The sequence below is a fragment of the Lonchura striata genome, chromosome 4, assembly GCF_050655825.1.
Source record: "Lonchura striata isolate lonStrDom1 chromosome 4, ASM5065582v1, whole genome shotgun sequence".
Classification (NCBI taxonomy): domain Eukaryota; kingdom Metazoa; phylum Chordata; class Aves; order Passeriformes; family Estrildidae; genus Lonchura; species Lonchura striata.
This window is the reverse complement of record NC_140706.1, coordinates 49,948,465-49,974,861: the sequence shown is the minus strand read 5'-3', so window position 1 is coordinate 49,974,861 and position 26,397 is coordinate 49,948,465. Positions and strand designations below refer to the sequence as shown.

Sequence of the window (26,397 nt, the reverse complement as noted above, 5' to 3'; positions counted from 1 at the left end):
CAGGTTTTACCTGAGTTCAATTTTCCCCACTGCGCTGTGGGGGTGAGAGCAGCTGGCTGCACGGTGCTGATCCATGGCTGAGGCCAAACCACAACAAATGGCCTTTTTTTTCCTACATTTATTGCATTACATTTTGTGTAAGTAAATTATAGCTTTAGGAATTTATTTAATATTACTTGCTTTTTTTAAAAACAAAATGCTTTTACTATTATACTTTTCTTCAATTTGACAGAGCTACAAGGAGTCAGAATAACAACTGCTTAATGGTGAATGAAATTTATGAACAAACAACCTTAAAAAATATTCTTGCTCTCCCATTGAAATCCTTTCACAGCATTTGTTACAAAATTACATTAAAAATATTCATTATTTAAAGTTGTCTCTAATGTCTATTTAAATTCATCTGTTACAGTTTTAGCGCTGTAATGTTCTACCATTTCTTGGAAACTTGTTAAAAGAAAAAAGACCATTTAAAAAACAGTTAAAAATTCCAATTTAGACTTGTTTTACCCAAACAGAGAACTTGTAGGGAAATGTTCATCAGATGTGAACACTGAACTCGCTTGTGACTCAGGATGCTCCATAAATAGAACACATATTGATGTTATATTTCAGCAGATGCAAATCACCTCCTTTTTTCATTAGGCTATGTCAGAGTCATGCCAAGATTTTTCTCTTTTTGCTGGACTTTTCTGCCTGCCCTTTTAAAGGATAAAACCAAGAACCCATGCTTGTGCTATCTTTAACTCTAGATTAAATGAAAGGTAATCACTAAATAAAAACAGTAAGGAGCATGTAGCTAAAATTTTGAGGGATTTTTAGTCAGGCTGTTCAAAAACAGTGTTGTTTTCCTCTTCTCTTTCCAATATCTTATTTTAATGAGAACTTTTCCTCCTGAAGAAAGGTCATCTGAAAAGATTTAAGTACTCCACTCTCTTCAATTTGCATTTTGCTCATGAGAAAATTAATTCTGTACTTTCCAGCAGATTCCCTCAATAAATCCAGGGAAGATATTGACATTTCTGAAGGAAAAAAAAACCAAACCTTCAGACTTGAGGAAAAAAGCAACAATCATGAGGAGAAAAACACCCACTTGAAATATTAAAAGAGTGTTTGCAGGCCATATTTAGAGCAGCTTAATCTTTATGCCACAGGAAATCACAGCATCCTTTTGCACATTACTACGTATTTCAAAGTGTGCAAGTATTTAATCTGTTAAATGCTAAGCAGCATACTTCCACCAGTATAAACATATTATTTCCTTTTCAGAAAGTGCTAATTGCAAGGTAGTAAAATGAAATGTTGTGGTCTAGGTCTCACTTTTAACCTTATGGGATATCTGTGTTGCCATAGGGCACAGCCAGCACATCATTCCAGCTTGCAGAAGAACTGATAGGAATGGAACCCAGCTGACACAGCTCAGCATCCATCCATTTCCCCACTTCTCACCTGCACCAGAAGTGGCTGAAGGGCAGACAAAGCCCATAGAATTATTATAGGCAGCTTTGCTAAGACCATCTGTTCACTCTGACTTCACAGTTCCAATATTTGATAAATGTGTTATATATCCTTTTTCCTGTTAACTAAAAGATCACTTGCAAGCTCAGACTCATTTGTAAACAGGAAGGTCTAAGTACTTGTTAAAGCCTTTGGAACAACTTTCTTCTTTTAAGAAGACACAGGAGTACCAGGATGTATTTTGATAGTTTGTTTTCATTGATATGATTACAATACATTCTGGACAGTTACAAAATCTGGGGAATCTCGTTTTCTCCATAGATTTTGATTGCATATTTCAAACAACTGGATGCCTTTCCATTACATCTGAACCCTTTTACTATAGCCTTAGTAAGGGCATTCAGTACAGCAACACTTTTTTTTTGTTGTTTCAGCAAATTTTTTTTCTGTTTTATGCTCCAGGCTTTTATGTCCACCTTGAATGCTGGTTTAGCTGCTTAGCTAAAAGCCTGCAGCCAGTCTCATGTTACACCAATTCAAGAGAAGACATTTCCACTGGGACAATTTGGAAAAGGGATATGCAAAATGTTTTTTGGTTCACTTAGAGTAGTAGCATTTAGTGTATTTGTAAAGTCATATGCTGCTGTAGATCAGAAGGAATTGCAATGAAGTCAGACAAAGTATTTAAATTTTCAGTTTAGGAGAAATATTTGGCTCCACATGAATTGATAGCATTGTTCAAAGATAGCAGTTTTCTCAAACAAAATATATTGCCTGTAATACAAGCTATCTGGCATTCTCAAATACAAGAAACATTCCCCTGTATAACACTGTTAAAATGTAAAAAACATCAGCTACTGAACCTAAAAACATTTTCAACATACTTTAAGTACATTGTACTTAGCTGCTTCAGAACACCTCTTTGCATCAGCAGGTGTGGCTACATATAGTTTCCATTTCCAGGCCACTGAGTTACATGATCTTCTATGGAGGAGCCAAACAGTAGGCTTGCTCATTTCTACCAAGTCAGTCCAGCTACATTCTGGTCCCAAAAAAACATACCCTACCTCTTTTGACAAGTGATACGGCTCTGACCATAGGAGCACACTGCAAAGCAGCAAAGCATTTAAATAGTTGGCAAAAGGGTTGAAAGGCACATAGCTTGTCCTTAGCAAAATTTCCCTGCTCCACCTGCGGTGCCCATTGAGGAATCAGTATTGGGACCTAGCTTGAAATAAAAAAGTTGTAAGAAAATGGAAGCCTGCCAGGAAAAAAAAAAAAATAGGTTGCCTTTTTTTTTCAGTGTTGCATGTTTTCCTCTACCTTTCTGGTGAAAATTAAGGAAGCTATGGATGCATGTTAACCATACGTATGGACTTACAACTACTGGAATACCAAATGGTAGAGCTGCTGTAAACTGTTGCAAGTACTAAAAGCAATGTTTATAATGGTCTGTACAGCATTTGCAAATATTTACTTTGAAAAGAGATTAGCATAGTTCTTATTTTTCTCAGCATTGCTTAGAAATGCTAAAAAACTACAACAGCTAAACTGCTACTCTACACCAGATCAATTTACCCCAACAGATATTTAGGAATATATGCCATTATATTTAAAAATACCAAGTTCCTCTAAGTGGTAAACCTAGAAGATTTTACACAGAGTTAGAGATAAAATATTAAAAATTATTGTTTTAACTCCACACACTTGACATCTGAATAGGAGTGATGTAATCATACTATTTATTCCATCAGTGAGACAAAATGTAGTATGGAACTAAATTTCTGAGATTTTTAAATAGAAAGTAATTTAACTCATATATACACAAAGTGTTCTTTCCACAGATATTTACATGGCAAATATGTTAGAGGAGAACCACTATGACTAAGTCTCTACAAGTATAGCATCCTTTCTGAGCTATTCTCTCTGCTGAAAGAATTCACAGAAGCTTTGAAGTAAAATCTAAACAATTAAAGTTACCTATATTTCACAGTAGGTAAAGAAGCCGTTAAATGATATTTCAGCATAAGGTTTCTGGAAACAGCTACACAGTAGAGTTTTACATCCACCCTCTTTTCCAGCATCCATGGTGAAACTAAATCTCTTCTCAGTTTCAGGAGAGATAACAGCATAGGTAAGATGTGTGTGTAACTGTAGCTCATCCTCCTCGGTAGAGGCTGGTCAGCCGTTCTAGTTCTTTGCAGTTCTCCATGGACATGGACTCTGCTTTCTTTCGGAGGCGGTCATCTCGATATACTTTTGCTGCATAAAGTAAGTCTGTTTCTTTAAGGAGAAAAGATTTTTTTGGTTACAAACTGAATACTCGGCACATGACAGCTGTACAGAACATGCCAGGTTTTAACCCTTGCCCTTTTTTCCTTCTCTCTGTTCTAACTTCCCTCAGACACAACCACAACAGCACTGCTACAGTTCTCCTTTGCTGGATCTTTGTAACAAGTCTATCCTTTTGAGTAGGTAAAGCTGTATCAGCCTTCCAGCTTCCTCAGACTTCATACAGCAGTATCTGATTAAAAAGAAAAAAACCACACCCTACAAAAATCCCCAGCAACAAAAAAACAAAAAACCCCTACGACTTCTGTCAGACCTCATTAGACATTACAAATATAGGCTACTCTCAGTGATCCTGCATTGTTATTGATACCTCTAGCATCCTGTCTGTGCCCCAAAAAATCCAATCTTAATGTTAAGCCCTTTACTTCAACTGATGCTGATTCAGACTGTCAGTGTTCAGAGCTATTAATAATTAAGAGCTCTGTATTATACTGGTGCTCAACAGCTTGACATTGCTGAACATTGTTAATTCTGTAAAATTTTGTCACTTCAACTCAAAATGCAAGACATTCTTAAATGTCAGTTAACCCCAGATAGATTTTAAATGTCAAAGAGATTTAACACACAACAGGTATTTTAAATCCATAAAACCACAAAATCAGCTGTTTCTACAATCAGGAAAAAAAAACCCAACAAACAAAACCAAAACATTAGGAAACTCTTACTCAAAATCAGTTTGGGTAGTTTTCACAACCTGATAAATTACAAGTACCAAACAACTGGACTACAGAGACTAAAGCTGGCCAGGAACATGTGATCTGACTCAGAGAATTGCATTCTATTTGCTTCTGGTCAGTTTAGTGACAGTTCATGAATGAATTATTTTTCCAGTTTTCTATGACTGAAGTTCACCACCTGAAAAGCTAAAACCAACTGGCTTCCACACTGATGTAATTTTAGCAGTGCTGTTCCCACAGAGCTCATGAAATAGTCACAGATAACAATAAAATTGTAACAGATAGCACATTAAAATTGATGCTGATTTAGAAAAGGCTGGTGGCATTCTTCAGTATTCTTATGCTGTAACACTGAATTCTAGGTTTCTGAAAAGAAGTAACTCATTGTATAATACTAGACTGGAGAAACAGATGGCACACTAAACCCCCTTGTTTGACAGGATGTGCTGCCTGTCCTTGGTTGCCTGGAAAAACAGTGTTTGTATGTACTGTGGTTCCAAGGCAGATTATTTTTTCATCTCTCTGAAAACACCTATGTAAGTTTCTGGTTTATTTATTTACTTACATAGAAGCACCAAGGCAAATGAGCTATTGCCATGAAAAAGTAATGTGGAAGACATGAGAATTCTTACAAATCACAGTGAGTTAAGGACAAAAGCTTTACAATTATCAATTTAGTGTAGTCTTTAATTTTCTGAGAAATGGTCACAGATAATAAAGCACCAGGTTAAAATTGCTGATAATTTGCAAGTGGTTGTTAGATCACTGAGTAAAATCCAAAAACTAAGTGACATTGGGGACAGTTTTAAAGTGAGAAACAGCATGGGACCTTACACTTACTATTGCATTGAGATATTGTAATAATACAAGCACTTCCTTCTTGCCTCAGGCAATTTATTTTTATATTAATGCATGATTTCATTAAATTATACATATTACCACACTTACTTTGTTGCCTCTCCTTCCAACAGTTATTACGAACGTTAGATACATAATCTTCTTCCACACTCTTTTCCACTTTCTGTAATGACACTCCTTTGTATTCATTTCTAAAGTCCTTATTGACATAATAAATGACACCCAAATTTTCTGTCTGCATTTTTATGGTCTGCCCTGTACTTCTGCAAAAAAGGAGGCGGGGGAGAGAAAGACTAAATATTAATTTGATTATTGTTTTTACATCACAAGCAGACTTAAAAAACATATTGCCATTACTGAATAATACCAGCACACTCCTAAATTTGCCATTTCAAGATAAAAAATGAAAAGAATGGCTCTATAATCTGCTTGAGAATAAAATCATTGCTTTTACCTAAACATTAAACTTCTGCTGCTTAAACACTTGATCTCAAAAAAAAATCCACTTTACTAAGACACTTATTTCATACCTCTATAGCCAAATATAAGTTTAAATAATAGAAAAATACATTCAAACTCAACAGAAACAGGTCACTATTTTGCAGCAAGCCAGTATAGCATCTCTATTCTGAAGTGTTTGCTGCCAGCCTTGATAAATTAATTTTCCTGATGGCATTCTGTAGATTAAAAATCAAAGATCAGATGCAAACATTTTGGCAGAAAAGCTTTTCTAAGCATTACAACAGCTTAATTGCAGAAGGGAAAAACAACCTACTCCAGAAATAGAGAACTTTGAAAAACAGGAGAAAAGAAACCTTTCTGTTATGGGGCTCTGCAAGGAACTAAGGACCTTTAAAACCAGTGTGGTGAGTGGGCCACGTCTACCAGTTAGCTGCACACTTGATTCAAGTTACTTATTTCTCATAAGAAAAGAAGGTTTAAATATCCAGGTAAGTTTCACAAGTAGAATTCTTCACAACAAAATGAAAATTTTGCCATCGCCTAGAATGAAGCAAAGAACAGACAATCTTCCCAGCCGTCATTGTGTTTAACACTTTCATAAGGATAAGAAAGTTGCTTTCAAGTTCTTCACCTTCTACAAACACAGATTACCCCCAAAAGAGTAATGAGCCTTAGCAGATTTCAGGTTTTGATTAACTATGTTGGAGATGTGAACACCTTTGCAACATGCCATGTTGCTTGGACCCACTGCCTTGTACTAGATCTCCTAAACTCCAGGTACTGCTGACCTCTTTTCTCCATTACATTATCACAGCATGTTCTTCACACCTACATTTTTTGTTCTTCATCTACACCTTCCCTCCCTTTCTTCACTGTGGGAAATCAAAGATCAACTAATGGAAGATTCTCCACAATGCTTCTAAGTGGGAGAAAGTGATTGCAATACCTTCGCCTCTGCTTTAAGGTGATGTAATGAAGCATTACTTACGATCTTGGGTATAAGGCGTAAGGAGGGTTAGATACCATCAACTGGCTCAACAAGGAGACAAAGATCAACACAATAATAGGCATCAGCTGAATGACCATAGAGAAACCTCCCTAAGGAACAAAACAGATTCAGGTATTTCATAAATCATCAAGCAAACAGGTAAATCTGACAATACTTAATGCTAAGTGTGACTTTTTGCTTTAAGCCTCAAAAGCTACTAGGAAAACAGTAACTGCAAACACTGTGGTATTATTTGAACTTTCAATTGCATATACAATATTCACACAGTGCTCAAGCTGCAGGAGTTCATGGATTAGCACATACACACAAGCAACTACCAAATAAAAGCTGGATTCAGCTATGTTGTATATCATGATTTGGTCTCATCTGTACAGTGATATGTGATTATACAGGATTAGAGATAATTCATATAGGTGAATACTGAGCCATACATTCAATTCTTACCTCAGCCCAAATAAATTTATCAATGCATACAAGGACTAGTGGCCACAATTAGTGCCATATATAGGTTAATAATACCAGTCACTAGTAAGAGAGTAACATACTACAACAGGTTTACAAAATCAGGCTATTACCTTCTCAAATTTGCATGCCTGTTTACCAGTCAGTAAGCGAACCACCCGCTGAAGTTTGAAATACCCAGCTGGCAGGTACAAATCCTCCTCTACAGTACAGAGCTCCTGTACAATCACAATACTGAAAGCAGATTTTGTAGTTTAAAGCCAATGGTGCTTAAACTTACATCACCCCTCTCTTCCTCCCTCTCGTGCCCACTCTGACGGTGCTGGTTTGGATGGCTGTAGCCAGCACGACCATTAGAAAATGAGTGTACACTACCTGAGGAAGGAACATCCACATTTAAATCATGTACAAAAATACTATTTAGAGGTCAGTACAGAAGCAACATAAAGCACTTTACATTACTGCACAACAGCACATAAAATAACATTAAGGTATCTTGAAATTACAAAGTTGCTTAAAGTAAGTATTTTAAGCTGCATGATAGTAAGAACTGACATTTTTAGGATTTAGCAACACTTGAGGGAAAAATAAACTTATGCAGATTGTAGAGTTGGGGTTCATGGCTGGCTGAAATAATTCTACTATTTTATAATGTCATAAACTCTAATGCCACTCTGGGCAGTACATATCAACAATTAAGCTGATGTATACAAATACCTGTTGGAAAGGCCCCTCCAAAAAACATGTTGAACAGATCCTCTGGAGTAATATCTGCCTCACAACCTCTATGGAAGTTGAATCTGCCATTGCTAGGGTGATTACAAGTTTGCTCTTCACTGCCTGTAAGGTCATACTGCTTTCGCTTTTCTGGATTACTCAGCACAGCATACGCATTTCCGATTTCTGAAGCAAGGAATAAAACAAAACTCCCATAAATGCATGATAAAAGCTATTCCAGCATGAAAATTGCAATTTCAAAGTCAAAAATAGGCAGCAATTGATGTAATTTACTGTATGTTACAAAATAACTACAGTAGAACAAAGTCTAGAAACATCTCCACTTTTCTTGGAATAACTTCCACAAAGTTTCTCACCAATGCTATTCAAAGGCCTTTTATCCTGTTAAAAAAGGCAGAAGGCAGGAGAGCTTTGTTTCCTTTTCTAGGGGAACACCTACCCTTGTGGAAATGTTCTCTCTCACTGCAGTTACAAAAATAGCATCAAGCATTTTAAGGAGACTCTGAAGCTGGGTAATTGCACTTTGCTCTAGCAGCTAGCTTAAAAAACCATCATGGACTCAGCAGGTTTTCTTTGGTTTCATTTGATAAGTGGTCATTTCTTAGAATGCATCAACTTCATTGTATACAGGAGTGTGAATGTATTTTTCTTCATGCTTTTGAAGGTATTTATGGATTGCATTAATAACACAAAGCTTTGCATGATGTAACCTGAGGAGTCGAACATGCACATGTGACAGGAATGTGTGTGTTCCTCGGGCGGTCAATACTACCTCAGTATTTGGAGGGCCTGATCTGGATGCTTCTCCCTGTTTATGTTATGGTATCACAAATGAACAGCTTCCATTTTGGCAGTAGAAAGGGAAAAACCCTCACTTAGGTAAGCATGGAAAAATCAGCGAGAGAACCCACATATATTGCTGACTTTAGAAGCTTTTTTTCTTGCTGCGCACAGACATAATGATCTTGCAGATTGATGGAAAGTTTGTGTTGCCACTTGATGAACAACTTTCACTCATATCTTCATTAAGCCCTTTCTGCCTTCCTCTCTACTCTCTCCTCCAGACCTCTCCAACAAAAGAGTCCTTTTGCAGCCAACCAATCCAAGGCACAGGGATTATGATTTTCAGTGTTGAAAAGCCATCAGTCATCAAAAATTCGTCAGAGGTGCAACACTATAACTTCAACACAGGTAAATAAGTTTGTGGCTTTGTAATTAATATTTTAAACATTATCCAGTCTAAGCAAAAGTTAATGAATTTTAGCTATGTGTCTTTTAAGATGCCCTTAGGAAAAAACCTAAGCAATTCCTTTAACTGGAGGAGAAAACCCAAAGAAATGAAGCCTGGTATTTTGCACTGAAGCATGATATAAACTGACATCAGATATTGCTCTGTTGCTCAGTACAAGGATAAAATTGATAATAAAAATTTAGAGGTTCCCAAGAATTAAAAACTTAGAGAGATAAATCGGGTCACTGCAAATAAAGTGAAGTTACCATACTGTCACAATGTGCTTGTTACTTGCTCTTGATTATCTGGTGCTAATTCACAACAGATTTGATTCCAATATAATTTTCTTTTCAAAAAGGACAAAAATGAAAAAACGTCACTACTCAAAAGTTTCAAAGGAAAGACTTTTGATTAAATTGATAAAAGATGGCAGAAGTTATTATATTTGCACAAACTTTGATTTAAAACTCACTTCAGTGAGACTGCTCAGTACAATAAAAGAGTAGTACTAGGTAGGTCAAGATCTAAGTAAGTATCTTACCTATCATAAAATGCAATTCTGTTTTATAATGTGACCTTTCCTTAAAATAAAACGTTATTATGAAATAAAACCTATTATTATGAACTCCTTTCCTCAGATTGATATCATAAACTGATCAGATAACTTTAAAGGAAAACTAAACCATAAATTTACTCAGCCATACAAAAGGATTATGATAATTTCAATGCAAGAAAATGGTAGTTGTCATTAAATAATTTTTGGTCAATGAGATTCCCCTACAAAATTTTCTGTTCATTTACTAATCTAGTTAAAAACCAGAAAGTGAAATTCAGATGAAAAAATTAGACTTGTAAAAAGTGCTCATGTCAAATAAAATGTTAAGAAGCAGATTTTTAACATTTTAAAGATGATTTGAAATGCTATTAACAAGGAACAACTATTTTATTCCCAGGGCCTGAGACAATTTTATAGGAATAGTATCTTTTAGAGCTATCTTCTAGATAACGCAAATGATTGCTACCTTTTAGCATTCCAAATCATCTTTAAAATGTTAAAAATCACATAGCTTTATTAAAGGAATCAATAGCAATTAACTTTCCTGCTCCGCTGTATCTACGTTTCACCTGGAATTGTTAATATATTATTATAATTACCTCTTAAAGTTTGTATCAGAAATCTTGCTCAGGACCTTTTTTTTTTCTTTTTTTCCCTCCCCAATTTAAGTGTTTTATCTGAATGATTTTTTCAAATGTCTGCATGTAAACATCACACAAGAAAAAAATAAAAAGATGCACCACGATCAGATTGTTTATGCATTATCATTTCTTACACATTCACATTCTTCTTCATCTTAGATGAAGCTGTAGTTTCCTTTAGAAAGCTTTTCTTCAATAACTTCCCTTGTGTAGGACTAAGCTGGACAGCATTAAATAAGGTCAAGTCAGACTGTAAATTTTACCTAAAAAATGGTCAAAGGCAACTACTAGTAAGGCCATGACTGAACTCAGGTGTTTTTATGCAGAAAAAGTAGTAAAATTACACACATACAAGAAATTCTACAGAAGAGGCAACTTAGCATGGGCTGTGATTCAGTAAAAACTGCATTTTACTATCAAGGATTGCTTTCTTTTTTTCTATCTCAAGTACAGTAAAGATCCAAGGCAATATAATTCAATGACTACATTAAGTCAACAACAGTAAAAAAGTGCAATTGAGTTTCACAGATCAAGTATTTGTTCCCTGTACTGAACATTATAGTCAATTTTCTGAAACCAAGCTCTACTGCCAAAGTCCATGTTATTTATCTATACTTCTAATACAACAAAGGTCAAATATTTTCTTGAATAAAAATGTCAGCTTAACAACAGCTAAAAAACACATTTGTATTTGTAAAAATACAAGTAATCAATGCAGATAAATAAGTTTTATTTGTATTAATCATAAAAGAAATTTCAAGTAAAAATGGTGTTTTACTTTTAAAAGCCTCTGTTGCTCCTGGTGCATGGTTTTTGTCTGGGTGGAATTTCAAAGCAAGTTTTCTATAAGCCTTCTTTAGGTCTTCTTCACCTGCATCCTTTGACACTCCAAGGACTTCATAATAATTTTTACATTTCTTTATACTGCAAAAGAAAATGACATAAAATGTTGTAAGCAAAAAGATGTAAAAGTAATGGTTTAACACACAGCTGCAAATAAGGTCATACATTACAGTGGTGCATTATATTACATCTTTTGCTTTCAATATGAATTATTTTTTAAATATCAACTCTAGAAACAAAGAATGTAATTTTTTCATAATAAACTCACTATTGAGCTTATTATGTATGTTTCTTCTACTGTAGAACTACCACAGTTGTAAGAAAGGTTTTCAGTTTGCAACTACTGTAGCATTCCCACATCCACAATTACATTAATATTGCTGTTAATAATGCATAAAAGAAGATTCCAAATTTACTTTGCACAACTAGCAGGTAGGAAAATATGTTTTGACTGTAAACAGCAAATGCACTTCGGTATGAAGGATATTAAATAAAGCAAACAATACCTCCCTTTTTCCAAAAAGTCAAAATCATACCATCACTCAAGCATTCACTTTTCAGAGAATAAAACATGTGAGAATACTTCTGCTGCTGGGAATGCACCTGGAACTTAATCTTTCTCTAAGTGTTTAGGTAAATTCAAAGTCACACTATCAACTCCAGCAATTACATATTTAGCTCATCTCATATAATCAAGTGTAGCATTTTTTAAAACTCAAACCTCAGAAATATTCTTTTTGTAAGCTGCCTAACCCAGACATGAAAAGCAAAATGTGGAAATGATGCAATGATTTAGTATAGTTCACAATATCCCAGAAGAAAGAAAGAGCACTTAGAGGAAAATAGAGAACATTAATTCTATGGGAGCAGGAAGAACTGATCAAACCAGTAAATACAGCTTAACAATCAAACCAAGTTACTTGGGTAAGAATTCAGAAAGAAAAGACTGAATCCCAAACTTGCACTGCAGAAATGAGGCACACTGACACGGGGTGCGTGCTAAAAAAAATGGGCTGGTCTGAGCAAGAAATAGAAATTACACCCATGAATACTTTAAAAGCTTTGTGTGAGTCTCTTCACATGGATGTAATTGTATCTGCATTCTCTTACATACACAAATGTCTATGTAAATTTGGGTTTAATGTTTCCAAGACTATACACAGGGCAGCCATGTGGAAAACAAGGGAGCAAGCAAGCCTTTGGCATTCTCATGGAATGAGAATCCTGTAATTAAGGGAATGTGAGCATCACAAGTACGACCACACCACCATGTGTGGTCCGTCCTACTTCACAAATTGATCAAATCAAGTTTCATTTGAGGGCTCCTGCTTCCTGTGCTCAAATACAGGAGCTTTTATGGAAGCCTCAGTGAAATGCTCACAAGAGCACTGAATTAAATGTATGCAGGCAGCTGCCAACACAAACATCCTGTGAAATAAATATAGCTCATTATATTGAAGTAACATTTAATAAGCTCCAATTAGGAAGCTGATAGAGCTAACTAAAAAGAACATAGTGAATCCATCAAGAAAGGTTGGAAAGAAAATACATTAAATTATACTCTTGAGTACTGCAAACTCTTTTTTGGTAATCTATACAAGCAGAAAGAAGTGTGGTAGTGTACAGATCCCTTAATCCATAGCCTCAATGCCAGGATGACTCATGAACTGTTACCAAGAACAGGTAGCTTTATTTAAATATGTAACAGTATCAAATTAAGCTTTTATTTAATGAAATTGCTTCCTCAGCATTCGATCTATGTTCTCTTCAACAATTGTTTCTAAGCTGTTTGTGGGCCAGACTCTTCAGAACTTTGGCTGACATAAAATTACAGCGAGCTGTCAATGTTTAGCAAAGCTGTTGTTGTTTTAACATTAAAACCCTGGTGTTAAAAATTAATTTAAATGTTTTTAAGCACTGTGCATCCTCAACAACTCTTTCCATCAATAGCATATTATCATTTTTCATGAAAAAAAAACCTAACATGAAAGTTTATTTATTTGCAATATACCTTCATTTCACACCTCTAGGATGCCAAAAGGAGAAATATGGGGAAAAAAATTGCAAAGATGTCAACCTGTACTTCTAACTCCCCAAAACCACTTGAGAGTTCCCTCCTGTTCACAACCAGTGGATGTTCCACAGTGGACGACCCTCAAAGGAGAAGCAGCAATGGTGGGTATATACCAAAAGATCTAAAGGATTAATGCAATCACCTCCATGCAACAGCTATCCTGAACCTGGCCCACAAATGAAGTATTTTTATTACTGAGAGACATGTTCAGCCAAGGTATAACACGTTTCTGTTTTTTTCTTTGCAAGTCTTTCCCAGTGGTAAATGAAAAATTCTAAAAATACAAATGTGGAACATGCATATACATACGGAAATTTTGCAGTTTAGCAAGACTTTGGATTAGGCAAATCAAGCTTTAAAGCTAAAAAAAAACATTAAATGATCTTACAAATGAACAGGGGCCAAAAACCATACCTAAGCCTGGAATTTTCAGCAGTGACATTGTGCTATAAAGCCCTTGCCACACTCTGCCATTAGTCAACAGTTTTACACCATTGCTTGGCCACTTCAAGGCAAAAACCACCTGGACTGTAAGTTGCCAGCATGTGGTTAAGGCAGTTTCCTCCTAGGAGGGAGTCAGTGACTTTTGCCAGGAGATTCCTGACAGAGCAAAATTCAGGGTAATCGTAACAGGGTAATATCTCAGATCCCCCCCTCAGATTAGTTCATTTGAGTTCTGCACCAAAATTTGCACTGGGGATGATGGGACAAGCAAAGATGATTAGAAGGTGAATTCCAGTTAAACAAAATTATCAGTGTTTGCAATGTACTCCTGAGAAGCAAAACTTTAATGCATCACAAACGGAACCTGGTAAGTCAGTTTATCACAGGACAAACCGTGGGGCCACCAGGACTCAGGTCATACATGGCTGTTCAGCCACAAGGCTTCTCTAACACTGCTGGAGCACACAGCCCACCCTCAGATGCCCCAGCACACAGCCTCAGATGCCCCATCCCTCCTCATCCAAAGATGCTCCAAGTTTTCTTCCCCCAAAACTCCACTCTCCTGATGAGAAATTTCTCTCCAGCTGCTGGAAGCTGTTAGAAGCCATGGTCAACTTGATCCTTGTCCCTCAGAAGATGCAGACATTTTTTGACATATTCCTCACCTCTTTACTCTAGTAGACTGACCTCTGACAATCCTCACTCAGCCAGAATCCCTCACCTGCACCAATGAATTATCCTGTGGAGATCTGTCACAGGAAGGTAGGTGGATGGAAAGATCTACTCCTTTCTCACCTTTCTCTTACTACAGGGCACAAAAATCAGCCAGTAAAGGCAGAGAAAAATTAAGGGTAAAACCAGTGGAGATTCTGGAAAAGCCTCATCACTGATGTTACTGTTGGCTTTTTAACTGCACCTGAAACCCCTGCAACACTTTCAGCATGAACAACTTTCTAAATGCTGCATTTCAAATTGTTGTTTGTTTGGTCTTGCTGCCCTTAAGGTACTGCAGTTCCTACTGCTAGTTTTCTTGCACACATAAACTCCACATAGACATTTCTTTTTAAAATTCTAATGTACACATCACTTGCTTACTAACTGCCCATTCTGTATCGAATGAATTATTTTTGTTGCTTTTTATTTCTGGCTTATTTGAAGTTTGATGTTTTAACTGATACTTTGCTTGGGGTTTTGTTTTTTTGTGAATTGATTTTCTTGTACTTTTCATTTCTGGTTGGATCACTTCTGTATCTGAATTACTAGAAAATTATTTCTATTATTTCTCTCCTTGTTGAATTGTTAGTCCCCTGCCAACACCTTGGCACTGTCCTTCTGATTAATAGATCTTCTGGCTGTTCCTGAAATAACACCTGACTTTTACAGAATAGACTTCTCAAACTGCAGGAGAGCAAGTGATGGCCTACATTTGTCCCCAATCTGTTGACAGAGGTATCTCATCACAACTTGCAAAACTCCAATACCCCAGCTTGCAGCTGAGAAGGCACCTGCAGTAGAACTGGTCAGCCAGCTTCAAACTGCAGCACCAACAACTCTGGTGGATGCTGGGCTCCTCTCCATGCTCTGACAGCAGAGGAAGCCCTTCAGGTCCTGAAGCATCTCTCACCTCCAGAAACCCTAGGGCTACCACCACTGGTTCTCCTGTGACTACAAAATGATGTGATCTTAATGCTGTGCTTGTCAGATCGCTTTTCAAATCTACAATTCAGATTAGGTCAGCACTGCCAGCTTTTATCAGATTAACAAAACTTATCAGAGATACTTGCCTTACTGTATCAAATACCTGCAGCAATGCACAATCATGAAATTTGGAGTATGATTAAGTATTTCAAAGTGTCTTCCAAAAACTCACAGGAACAGCCCAAAAGACAAATACTTCAACCAGAAGCATGTCCAAGGAGCCACAATTATTCCTCCCAAAGATATCTGAGCTGAGCAGCACAGCAAGTAGCAATGTGACAAAGTTAGTGACAAAGAATACAGCAAGAGGAAGCTATACTGACTTCTGATCCTAGAGTTGAGCAGAAAAAACACAGTAACATGCAGACCAAAATCTATACGGGTCAAATTTCCAATTATGCCAGAGAGCCTGATGCAAATGGTATCTCATGGCTGAATTGGGAATGTGCCAGTCACAGTTTGGGTGACAAACATGGCCTGAAAGAAGTGCTCTGGATTGGGAAGAGAAGGTCACAGCATTGTCAAGGAACTCAAGCTGGTACCAGCATATCCCTAATTTCTAAAACAAATGCAGCAGAAGTCTTAGATCTCTATTGCACTGATAAATTCAACAACACATTAGGGTGCTTGTCTTACTACCTTGCTCTTGGATTTAGCTGATCAGTTTGTTTCTACTGTGTGTATGACATGAAATATTCAAGTGTGTTTACATCAGCATACTTTTCTCCAGATTTTATTTAAGCTTTTATTTAGTTGCGAGCTTTCTGACAAAGTCCATCACGTCTTCTCTGCCACTTTTCTGTGACAGGCTCTATGACTATGATTTGCACCTTAATTTCTCAACCATTCAACTGGATATTTCAACAGTTCATGGTAACTCTACAGCCTAATTAAAGGCATGCCCTGATTTCTTTGCTTTGGTGGTTTGGCTTTTTTTAACACACAGATTGCTCTTATTAATCTACTTCCAATTAATTATCTTCTTGACACTATGCTAGAAAAAAAACAATATCTCTCTTTTTTTGGATTTGTGAAAGTGTCAGCAGAATGCCTGGGAAAAGTCAGTCACACAACTTATACTCCTAATTTGATCCATGAAATGTATAGAGGCAATTTTTTGGTTCACTACATGAATTCAAATCAAGTCCTACTGATTATTCCTGACCACTACTTGATGGCACTTAATACTGCCTTGCAAGGTTTCTACAGAACTCATGCCTCTGATTTGTTTTGTTTAGTTCTATCTCAAAGATCCAAATACAAAATTTGATTCTTGTGCTTTCTTCTAAGAAGTAGGCACTGGCAAGGCAGGAAAAGTAGTATTCCACAAGACAACAATGCAAATTCAGCATACTACTAGTCATGGCAGTTTTCTTTCAGATGTCAAAAAGGCAACATGCCATGGCTTATTGACTAAAAAAAGAGACCAAAAAGGTCAAACACCATGTTCATTTTAAGATCATTTAAAGAGAGCTTGTATAAAACATACAACATGAAAATGCTTAATTTTTTGTTATGCACATGATTCTCACACATTTGTCTTAAGCTGACATTGCTTGTGTAGCTTTCAGCTGCCTAGAGATTTCTAGGGCACTTGCTCTAAAAAGACATTAAGTCTACCGTGGGTCCTAGCATATTTGTGCTTGTCTCCTGTCAATATCTCCCACATGCAGGTCACCTGAGGGTGTTAAGGCAACTTGATCCAGTTTTCAGTGACAAGGCAAGAATCATTAAGAAAAAGATGCATGTACTACAGATGGGATTTTCAAAGCATTTCCACTTGAAAGCAACAAAGTGCTGTGGTATCTCTCACACTTCAAACTGTCACACTGAAATAGCGAGCGTGGCTCCCACAAAGAGCAGCATTACCCAGCACTTATGCAATCAAAGGAAATATGTTACATCTTATGCTTCTCCCTCTTGAGCAGCTTGCAAGCTCATGTAATACTCTACAGAGCTGTTATGGTAACTTGCTAGTGATCAGTGTCCCCTGTGTATGTGGAAAAAATGAAGGCAGGTGATCAGTGTCCCCTGTGTATGTGGAAAAAATGAAGGCAGCAGAGGTGCTTGTTTGTACTCATAGCTAGTCATGCTACTAGAGTAACCCTGATGAAAATTAATGCAGCTAAATTAGTTACATTGCTCCAAGCATGTCCTCACTATGCTTCTTAAATCTGCTGTCACAAGCGAATTCAAGATAGCTGTACAATTCCAGGAACTTTAATCAGTGATCCAAGCCAGGGAGCTCAGAGTCAGTTGCCCTGTCTGACAGCTCACTAAAGCTTATAACAAAAGCATTGGAAATGGTATGGAAGTGTAGTTGAAAGCAGAAGCACTGTATTTATGTCCACATTCAGTTACTGAACCAAAAACTCCTAAAGGGAAGAATATTTGAGGATAATGATGTTTTGAATCATGCACATGCAAACCAACTCTATTTGTGCAATGTCCAATTCATGCTGAGTGTCAGAATTTATTGAGGTTTGAAGGTTTTGCTACCTTGCTGTCTATAAACTTCTTTCCTTACAGAAAAAAAAAGACAACAACTGGGCATGAAACACTGTTTAAAACCACCTCTTTTCACACACTATTTCTTTAGCCAATTCAAACATCTGGAAACCACTCCACTGCGGTACGGCAGAAGCATATGGTGGTGACAAACTCTATTCTCTAAAGAATACTCTCCCCAAAGGGGCATGTTTCATTTAATTGGAAAAACCTGGGGTCTGACTGAAGCAATATCATATGCTGTCTGTCATGTTTCCATCTAGAAAGCTCATTCTCACTGTGGTTTAAACATGAACTTTCTCTCAGTTATCATCACTGAATGTGTTATATTTTTCCATTTAGTTTTAGCCCATTGTTTGTATTTAATTCTGCTCTCCTTGGCAAGGTACACATGTTTTTTAATTTGTAGTCACAAATTTTTTAAGTGGTTTATGTCACTAAATAGTAACATGACAAACATTTCAAAACTTCCAACATGAACGCAAAACTTGCTCTGTTGATCACTGCATATCTAAACAAAAATTCCATCTCGCTCTAAAGGTTCACAAACTGCTTTATTAAAGGATGGCAGAATTCCCCAACCAAAGGTGAAGATATTGTTTTAACACTTTATTTTAAGTGGTATGTTAAACAAACAAACATGGGTTGCTCTGTAAAGTATTGCAATTGCTTATTTTGCAAAGATCTTGGTAAATTTTAAAACGCCATATTCAACATTCAATATTCTTGAAGCAATGTTGCATCAATATTACTCTCAATGTGCAATTCTTGAATATCCCTAACTCTGGTCCTGATCTCAACAAACTGGATTAAGTTTATATAGCATCTAACAAATCCCTTCAAGAAAGCAATACCCAATACCACAAAAGGCTGCCAGAGAAAAAAGCCAGCTCTACAGCACCACTTCAGTCAAGACAAAGTAGGTAACATACCTTCTGCTGAAACAAACAAACAGACTGATCTTGCAGGGAACCTGACGTTGAAGCAGACTGCAGCTCAGAATGGCATGTCACAGGTGAGTGACTACTGGCACCAAGACAGCCTTCCTTGCAGCAGCTTTCTGGAAGTGTGTGACATGTCTTATTTTGAGCTAAGCCACATTTACAGAGGACTTCTTTCTGGATATTTTGTCTTACACACACATTCTACATTCATTTTAACAGTTGATATGAAGGAGCCAAAAATATACAGGCTTATCTGGGTTTTACTTTAGATGTATCACAAAAGGCAATAACATTAATTAAGTGGAGATGATGGTACATTGAAAAGCTCTAGTAAATAACACCAAGAGGATAACCATGTGCTATGTGAGAGCTGATGCTGTCTACCTGCCTGAATGCAGAGCTTCTGTATCAACAAAGAAAAAACTACTTCTTTCCTCACTGTTAGCACAGCTGAACAGATTACTGAAATTCAGGAAGATCCCAAGATCGTATCAACAGTAACACACATTTCACAGATGCACACAAACCCCTCTCCCTGCCCCAAATTTCTGTAATGCACAACATCCAATATACACAAACTAGGAGACAGGGACCTCTTGATTTCCCTTCAACCTCCCTTGAAAATATTTGGGCTAGGCTCATCTGAAAATACTGGGGTTTAAGGTGTGCAATTCCCTTCCTATATCTATATTTCTTTAGCAGAAACCTGGGCACATATGAAAAAATATTTTTCTTGCTCCTACAGCCAGCAAATGTACAGTAATAACATGACTTAAGACTTACTTGCCTCAAAAGGGCATTTTTATTGACCTTTGTTTATTTTCATACATCTTTTCCTGATGTCACCTCATCTTAATACTAGATTAGCTTGAAAGTAAACTTTAGGAGTGAGCATGCATTTTAGCATAAAAATACTGAACAGAAACACTGTCCTGCAAGTTGCATAACAGAATTTTCATAACTTTTCCCATTTACCATGAGATCTACTCAATAACTATTTTAAGTATTATTTTTACATAAAGTAGCCTTAATAGTTTGAAGAAAGTAATAGCATCTTTCATGCAGAAAGTGACAGCATCTCATTTGGTGTTTAAAATCAGCAAAACTCTTCCTTCCAGACAAAGTTCAGTGCAAGTAACCCCTCTGAGCTAACCTCAAACTTCCTGTGGCTCCTTTAGATGACAGAGCTGAAAGGTTAAGTACATAATACACAGAATGAAAAGCAGTGACATATTTAAGCCATACCTTAATACTCCTTCCATTTGGTCTTTGCTGTAGCCTTTTCCACTTTCACCTGCAGCAGATGCATTGCTCTCCTTTGTGCTATTGGGCTTACTTTGATCACTGTTACTGGCTGGTTTTCGGCAGTAAGCGCCTCCCCCAGCAGTACTTCCATTCTTCATAATAGCTTCCAACAAAACTATAAAAACAACAGTATATCATAGTATCATTACAGGTATTAGTGATTAAGTCAGGGCTCTCAAGTATTTTAGATGAGAGCATCACATTACAAGACTAGCTGCTACATCCGCCTTCCTGTCAATCACCACTTTGTGTCACAGATGTTTCTGCAGCCAGTCTAACAATTCCTTTTCATGGCAAAACTATGGAGAAGTGTTTTGAAATTATTGACCAGCCTCCTCCCATCCATCTCTGCCAAGGTACTGTAACACTGGAGAGAATTTGTCCAGGTGCTTAATTTTGAGATGTTTTTTAGAGGCACCGAACCTGTGCCTTGGGGTGAAAACATCTGGACACCTGAATAAGCACCTGCAAATTGAAGAAGGGGAACTAACCTTACACTCTATAGAAAGTGCAAATTATTCCACACAGACATCAAGCCCATCTCCAGCACTTTTCAGTTCCTACAGTACATACCTATCAATAACCTGAGTCATTAGTGCCACAAACTGATGCACTATTCCTTCCAGGCTGTATCAGCTGAAATTTAAAACACTGTTAAAATGCCACAGAAAACTCAGGACCAGCCAAGTACACCCAACTTAAGACATGAACCTTGAAAAACAGTTGGCTTCTGCTAGTTCTTGAAATCCTCTTTCATTCCATATTCCAGCAGATCTCAAATTTAACAGTTTTAATAAACATTATATACAAAGTCTGGTTTTTCTTTCCGTATATAAGCCTGTATTTTGGGGGTATCTGTCTTAGCAATGAATCAGAAACAATACCATTCTAACATAAGGGACTGCACACAAAGTATAATACAGATCAAAGATTAGTAAATATTCCACCTTTCCTAAAAACAGATTCCTTCAGAACAATGTGGCAAACTACATAGGCTAAATATTTTTCATAAAGGAGTTACTATCTGCATTAAAAATGCACTAATAAAACTTGCTAAGGAAAAATGTCCCGTGCACTATGAAAGCATAGCACTTTCTTGTAGAAAGTCAGTGGGAAGAACCCTTAAGAATTTTCTCCTAACAACAAAAAAAAATTCTTCTTTGCCCAGCATGGTCTTTTTTAGAGCAGCAGCAAACTGGGATTCTACACATCATAGATGGTATATCACAGGAAGAAAAGAAAATGGAGCTTTGTTGAAAAGGAGAGACACCACTTCTTAAAAGTTCCCCAGTATTTACTTTTACATTAACTTATTAGTGAATAGCTACACTCAGTGTGAAAAAATCAGCTGACTTCAGAGTCAGTCCTGCCCTCCGCCTGCCTCAGCAAGACTCATGGATTGATCAGACTGGGCTCTTTACAGCAGATACAAAGAAACAACTAAGCTTTTGATGTCTAGTTGTAACTGAGCGCATGCTCTCACTACAAATTAAAGCTGGAGCTTGAAAAGAGTTGCATTATGGATTATAACTGAAGGACATATTCAATATTTGCAATACTTTATTCTAATACCCTCCATTGTGGCATATGAAGTTCTGAGGTAAATGAAGTAGTAACAACTCCAACGAGGTGACCAGGTCTGCAGATTAAGAACTAATCAAGAACAGAGCTTTGAACAGCCAGTGCCCTGGGAATGAAAGATTTCAGTCCGAATGTGCTCCAAAGAAGTGCAACCAGAAAACAGAACAAAAAAAAAATCATTTTTCTATCCAGTGAGTATGACATTTAACAGTGGCGTCACATAGAATCCTACTGAACATGTGGCCTTCTTGAAACCATGCTTACTCAAAGTTTTGCAGTTCCTCCTTTTTATATTGGTATTGCTCTAGAAATTTCTCATCCCTGCACCAACATTTATGCAGAATCTGTGGGAGCAGAAATGGCAGAAACGCAGGCATGGGCGACGGTTTGCATTTTTAACATTCTGAGTTTCTTCACAGCAAGCATGGCATTATGTCTCTTAATGAATAGGTTTGGTTGCAGTATGCTTTAAACATCACTATTTTCTAATCCCCTTCTCAGACCTCATAATGGAGCTGCCTTGATGAGAATACAATGCAGGATGCTTAAAAAATAAAATTCAAATATATCAGTGTGAACTTCTTAAAATAGCAGGACACAGCGTACACAAACATGCCATTGTCCTACACTGAAAAGAGAAAACCACACAAAGGGTATGGGTTCATTGTTTCCTTCAAATAGAAGATACAGTTTAGATATTCAAAAAAACATTCTGACTCTTCCATGAACTGCTGGTGGTAAAACCAGCTGTTAAAATGTAATACTAACACTGCATTTAAGAAAACTTTTACTGTGCATCTAGTATTTCAAACTACGACATACGGGGAACCAAAGACTTATTTTGTTAGCAGGTAAGAGAAAGAATCTTATCTCTGAGTGTGTCTGAAGCCTCTCTTGTGTGTACTATTACCTGCTGTTGAATGAAAGATCCTTGGACCACATTTGATTCCATTATGCATTGAACATGACCCCTCTTCCCCCCCCACTTTCACTAATAGAAGAATTCTGTTTAATTCAGAATTTGTCCTAATGCAACAGCCTAAAAACTAAACTGACATGCTCCCAAAAAAATTTGTTTTTAATGGCAGCATCAGAAATGGGGCAAGAAAATCTTAAGAGGCACTAAAAAATAAAGTTTTCCTTTAACACTGTTTTGTGCCTTTAAACAGAATGGCACCTAGAAGGGACACCTTGTGCTTTGTTATCTTTAAGCTTACTCTTAAAAATCTTTTTCAGACAAGCAATTACGTTCTGTTCAGTTGCAAGATGAATCATTAGCAAAAACCAAAATCAAACGATTTTTTGAATGGCTAAAGAGTAAAACAATTTTTTAGCAAAGAATGATGTCAGCGTGGACACTGCTTCTATGAAGTCATTAGCTCAGTATCATTAAATAAGCACTGACCTTACATTTCACACTAGTAAGGCCTTAAAATAGCACTGCTGCAGTCAGCCTATTTCAGGCAGAAGCTTTGTTTAGCAAAACTAAACTTCACTGGTGACTGAACTAGTGCTGAATGCCCTTTAAATGTAAATGTTGCCAAAAGCAGATCACACACAGTATTGTTTTAGAAACAACAGTTAAAACCTATTCTCTGCCCTTTTGTAATCCACTACGACATCAGGAGGAGGAAGCTCCCACCAGTAAAAGATTCAGCATTACCATTCTCATTGCTTTTATGACTGACAACTTCATTTGTGAAATGGTGGGCAATTGTTCTCAAAACGATACTAAAGGTATATCACACTAAGAATCTGCAACTTCAGTGAGAAACTAGTTCAACTACCTTCTAACCCACACTTCAGAGAAAAATAAGTGAGTAGAGAGACAATTGGGGTTGCACCACATTGTCCTAGCACCATAAAAACCCAACACATTATGACTGTAAAATGAGAATTTGTGTTAGAACTAAATGGGCTCACAAAAACTTAACTGCTTCTTTCTCTCTGGTATGTCCTATGACACATTTTTGATTACCTGAATTATGAATTACAGGTTGGATTTTTTTCCTCAAGTAGACCCCCAACTAAAAGATGCCAATGAGAGTAATTTAATTTGTTCTTAGTGTAAAATTCCAGTTGTGATTTATTGCAGCCCTTCTAGAGCCTGTCCTGAAAAAAAAAGACAGTCTGTGTCCTTGCGCTTTACTGCACTTTTAAGAGGGCCATTTAAGTTCCTCAAACTTTAAAACCAAAATAAAATCAATGAGTTGGTGTTGTTTTGGGAGGAAATGAGATGACTTTAAAAGATTTAACAACCTCCACAGATAGAAAACTGAAGCACAGAGATATGAGATGTTTACAGAGTCCCCTAATTTCTAAGTACCTAGTTCAAATCAGGCCTAGGGCCTGAACTTTTTCAGTGGTATTAGGGCATCTGCAATTCTCTTTAGCTTCAGATGGAGCTTTAACTGCCCACCAGTTCCACAAATCAGGCCCTTGTTTCAAGCTGAATACCTGAAAAATGAAGCACAAACAATTAGCTGGTCACTAATGGAAATGGTGTGAACTGACTTATTTAACATCACATAGAAATTCTGTGAAGCTTTTAGTTTCAGAAGACACAATTCCCCAGATTACAGCCCACTACCACAAGGCCATCTTCTTTTCCCCAGGTCTGTCCCTCATTTGTGATTGACTTTGCTAATTTCCACAGTGAATAAAACAAGTGTCCTACAGACAATAGCCTAATTAGCCATCTATTTCTTGCACTTCTTCACTTTATAATGGTGATTATGTAGTGGCAGTCCTACTTAAAAAACCCCCAAATGCTCAAAACAAGTCAGTTTCTTTCCTGAAAGCTATTTTAACTCTTATCTTTGAGATATAAGATGATAACAGGCTGTGTGAAGCAGACTAAGCTATTTGCTCTCCTTGGTGAAAGAAGCTGAATTGAAGTTCTCTGACTTCCTGCCTCCTGACCAACACAGATTCCAAAAAGCTCCAAGTATTTTCATGCACGTCATGTTCTCAAGCCACAGAAATTTACAGGAATACGACAACATCCATGCTGTCTTGCAGGAGAAAAAATAAACACTTGAAAAATTAAGCACTAATTTAAAAAGAAAAGTGCCAGTGAAATCTTCATTTATTGTTTGCATTGAAGAAGAAGTCAGGAGATAAGAGGCCCAAAAATGTTCACTGCATCTCCCCACAGCAACTTCCAGAGAAGATTTGGCCTCAAACTTCCACTCCAGAAATGGCAAATGCTGAGGCCTTTAAGTGGTACAGGGCACTGAAGTTGTTCCCACTCCTTGCACAGCACAGACCACGTAAGTGAGAACCAGAGGAACGCAACAAGTCCCTGCTGCATCCAAAGGTGTTTTGAGCGGACTTCTGGCACTGTGTGACAGAAGGCTCCAAGACAGGTAACAGTTCTACATACACTGAAATTTACTAGCGTTCCTTTGAAACAATTATTTCTAAACACTTTTTACTAAAAGGTTGCTACATATTTTTCCACTTTTTAGTATAGAATAGTCAGAAGAGCTAATTAAGTCTTGGTGGGCACCACATATTCCATTTTCTCTAGGAAAGGCAAACCCCCATGCAATTCCTATGTGGCTGCTGTACGACCAAGAGGGAACCAAACCCAAGAAAACCCAAACCACAAGTATATTAGAGAATGAAGACATGGTCCAAGAAAACCCAAACCACAAGTATATTAGAGAATGAAGACATGGTCCACTCTGGAGCTGTAGCTCTCATTGCAAGCTGAGAGAGGGGTGACTCACAGTGACAGAAAAGAAGCCAACTCAGCCTGTCTCGGCCGGGGGCCTGAAATGTCCTGATGTTAATCGGGGCTAAGCCTCGTCTGTATGGCTGCGCTTTTACTGACGGCTCTAGGGAGGAGGGGGAATGCAGGCAAGGAGCTGGGTCGGCCCTGGGAGATCCCCGCTGGCACCGGGGGAGGCAAACCCACTCCTCCGCAGCGCCTGACGCCAGAGTCACGCACTGCCGGGGCAAGGCAGCTGCCCGGAGCGCTGCTGCCGGGCACACACCCGGCCGCGCCGCAGCCCCGGGCCGGCTCTGGGGCCGGGTCCCGCTCGCCTCAGCCGGCACGGCCCCCCGGGGAGGGAGGGCCCCGGGCGCCCGCCCTCCTGCGGGCCCCGCGGCCGGTCCGGGCTCGTCCCGACAGAGCCGGGCCGCGGGAGCGGGAGCGGGGAGGGGGCCGGGCTTCACCTCGGGCCGTCTCGGTCGGGTAGAGCTTCTGCGCCTTGCCCAGGAAGCGGAGGGCGCGGTCGCGGTTCCCGGCCTCCAGCGCCTCCCGCGCGATCCCGATGCACTTCTCGGCCTCGTCCCGGTTCCCCTCCATGGGCTTCTCCTTCCGCCGCCTCCGCCCGCCGCAGCGCAGAGAGAAGGGGCCCGAAGCCAGAGCGGAGGCGGGCGGGGCGGAGGCGCCGAGCGCGGCGCGGGGCGGCAGGCGGGGCTGCGCTCACTCCGCAGGGCTCATCCCGCCGCGGCCCCGCCGCTGCCGCAGCCCCAGCGCGGCGCTCGCACCGGCGCCAGCCCGGCCGCCCCTTCCGGGCCCGGCCGCGCATGCGCCGCCCCGCCCG

The 26,397-nt window shown here is 38.3% G+C and overlaps 1 protein-coding gene across 3 annotated transcripts; it reads right to left on the bottom strand.

Moving 5' to 3' along the window:
- Positions 1-1,693: 1,693 nt before the first annotated feature.
- On the bottom strand, positions 1,694-26,397 carry DNAJB14 (DnaJ heat shock protein family (Hsp40) member B14). Of its 3 annotated transcripts, XM_021550321.4 has the most exons (9): positions 26,024-26,348; positions 24,168-24,298; positions 20,201-20,375; positions 11,223-11,368; positions 7,996-8,181; positions 7,559-7,653; positions 6,796-6,905; positions 5,436-5,608; positions 1,694-3,741 (listed from the first exon to the last, which is right to left on the bottom strand). In XM_021550321.4, exons 3-9 carry the CDS (start codon positions 20,356-20,358, stop codon positions 3,617-3,619), a joined length of 993 nt encoding a protein of 330 aa, XP_021405996.1. In that variant the 5' UTR covers positions 20,359-20,375; positions 24,168-24,298; positions 26,024-26,348; the 3' UTR covers positions 1,694-3,616. The 3 variants fall into 3 exon arrangements, with proteins under 3 accessions (XP_021405996.1, XP_021405995.1, XP_085434260.1); XM_021550320.4 differs by lacking the exon at positions 24,168-24,298; XM_085578134.1 differs by lacking the exons at positions 20,201-20,375; positions 24,168-24,298 and having other exon boundaries at positions 26,024-26,397.

Coding starts and splice junctions, on each gene's coding strand:
- DNAJB14 (XM_085578134.1), bottom strand. CDS start 26,382: ATGCGCGGCCGGGCCCGGAAGGGGCGGCCGGGCTGGCGCCGGTGCGAG. Junction 7,654..7,995: donor TGGAGGGGCCTTTCCAACAG/GTATTTGTATAC, acceptor TTCCTTCCTCAG/GTAGTGTACACTCATTTTCT. Junction 6,906..7,558: donor GGGAGGAAGAGAGGGGTGAT/GTAAGTTTAAGC, acceptor TTTGTTCCTTAG/GGAGGTTTCTCTATGGTCAT.